This window comes from Myotis davidii, unplaced genomic scaffold, assembly GCF_000327345.1.
Source record: "Myotis davidii unplaced genomic scaffold, ASM32734v1 scaffold265, whole genome shotgun sequence".
Lineage (NCBI taxonomy): Eukaryota > Metazoa > Chordata > Mammalia > Chiroptera > Vespertilionidae > Myotis > Myotis davidii.
This window is the reverse complement of record NW_006296627.1, coordinates 3,919,550-3,920,682: the sequence shown is the minus strand read 5'-3', so window position 1 is coordinate 3,920,682 and position 1,133 is coordinate 3,919,550. Positions and strand designations below refer to the sequence as shown.

General features: G+C 54.6%; 1 protein-coding gene across 1 annotated transcript in view; it reads right to left on the bottom strand.

The window, feature by feature from the left end:
* The window catches only part of CREB3L1 (cAMP responsive element binding protein 3-like 1), a 19,129-nt gene that overhangs the window by 4,055 nt on the left and 13,941 nt on the right, over nucleotides 1–1,133 (bottom strand). The window contains exon 10 of the mRNA XM_015569527.1: nucleotides 43–310. Within this exon, the coding sequence (XP_015425013.1) occupies nucleotides 43–310 (268 nt within the window). The remainder of the gene's footprint in view (nucleotides 1–42; nucleotides 311–1,133) is intronic.

Here is a 1,133-nt window from a genome sequence, read left to right as displayed (position 1 = left end):
GGAGCCTGGGGAGCCCAGGAAGGGACGGGGCCACCCACCCACCTCTCGTGGAACCACTCCTTGGGGTGGGAGAAGTCGGGGCTGGTGCCATTTCCACTGATGTCTTTGGGCCAGGCTTCGCTCAGGTACTTGGCGGTCTCGTGCGTGCTGTCCAGGGGGTCATGCTGTAGGTGGTCCTGGGGTCGCTGCTCCGCTGGCCCCCCGGGCTTGATTTCCCAGCCATCTGGGGGCTCCACGGGCAGCAGGGCGCTGCGGCCATCCTCCCAAGAGCCTGCCCCCTCATCGTAGAACAGAAGGCTGCGGGAGGGCACTGGAGAGAGAGCGCGGGGTCAGCCCCGGGAGCCAAAGGGCCCCCTCGCCACCCCAGCCACATTCATGGCCTAGTTAGTTACAGACGTGGGCTCTGGAATCGGAAAGGCTGGACTTGAATTCCAGCTCCAACAATGCCAAGCTGTGTGACCTCAGGCCTTGGTTTTAATCCCCTGAGCCTCAGTTTGTTCACCTGTAAAACAGGGATACTAGGACCAACTTCATATAGATGTGAGGTTTAAATGCAATCATAGCCAAAACCGGTCTGGCTCAGTGGATAGAGCGTCGGCCTGCGGACTGAAAGGTCCCAGGTCCGATTCCGGTCAAGGGCATGTACCTGGGTTGCAGGCACATCCCCAGTAGGAGATGTGCAGGAGGCAGCTGATGGATGTTTCTAACTCTCTATCTCTCTCCCTTCCTCTCTGTAAAAAATTAATAAAATATATTTTTAAAATGCGATCATATAGGGGAAGTGATTGAAACTGTGTTCAGTGGACACCCTGAGAAAGCAGCTCTTTCTAGGCAGAGGGTACCAGGCTGGGGGGCATCTGAGGGCTGGGTTCGAATCCTACTTCCAACACTTATTAATTTCCATAAGATCTTGAATAAATCTCCTCCCCATTCTAGGCCCTAGAGTGCCCTTCAGGGAAGAGAAGGGAAAGGAAACCCATCTGTTGGAGAATTCTGTGTGCCGGGCACTGCCCAGTCCTTTGGCCTATATCAAAATTGACATCTCTCAGAAACCCAGGAACCAGGTGATTTTAGCTCTGTGTCACAGAACAGGCAATCGAGGTTTTAGGTGATCAGGTACGCTGCTCCACGCT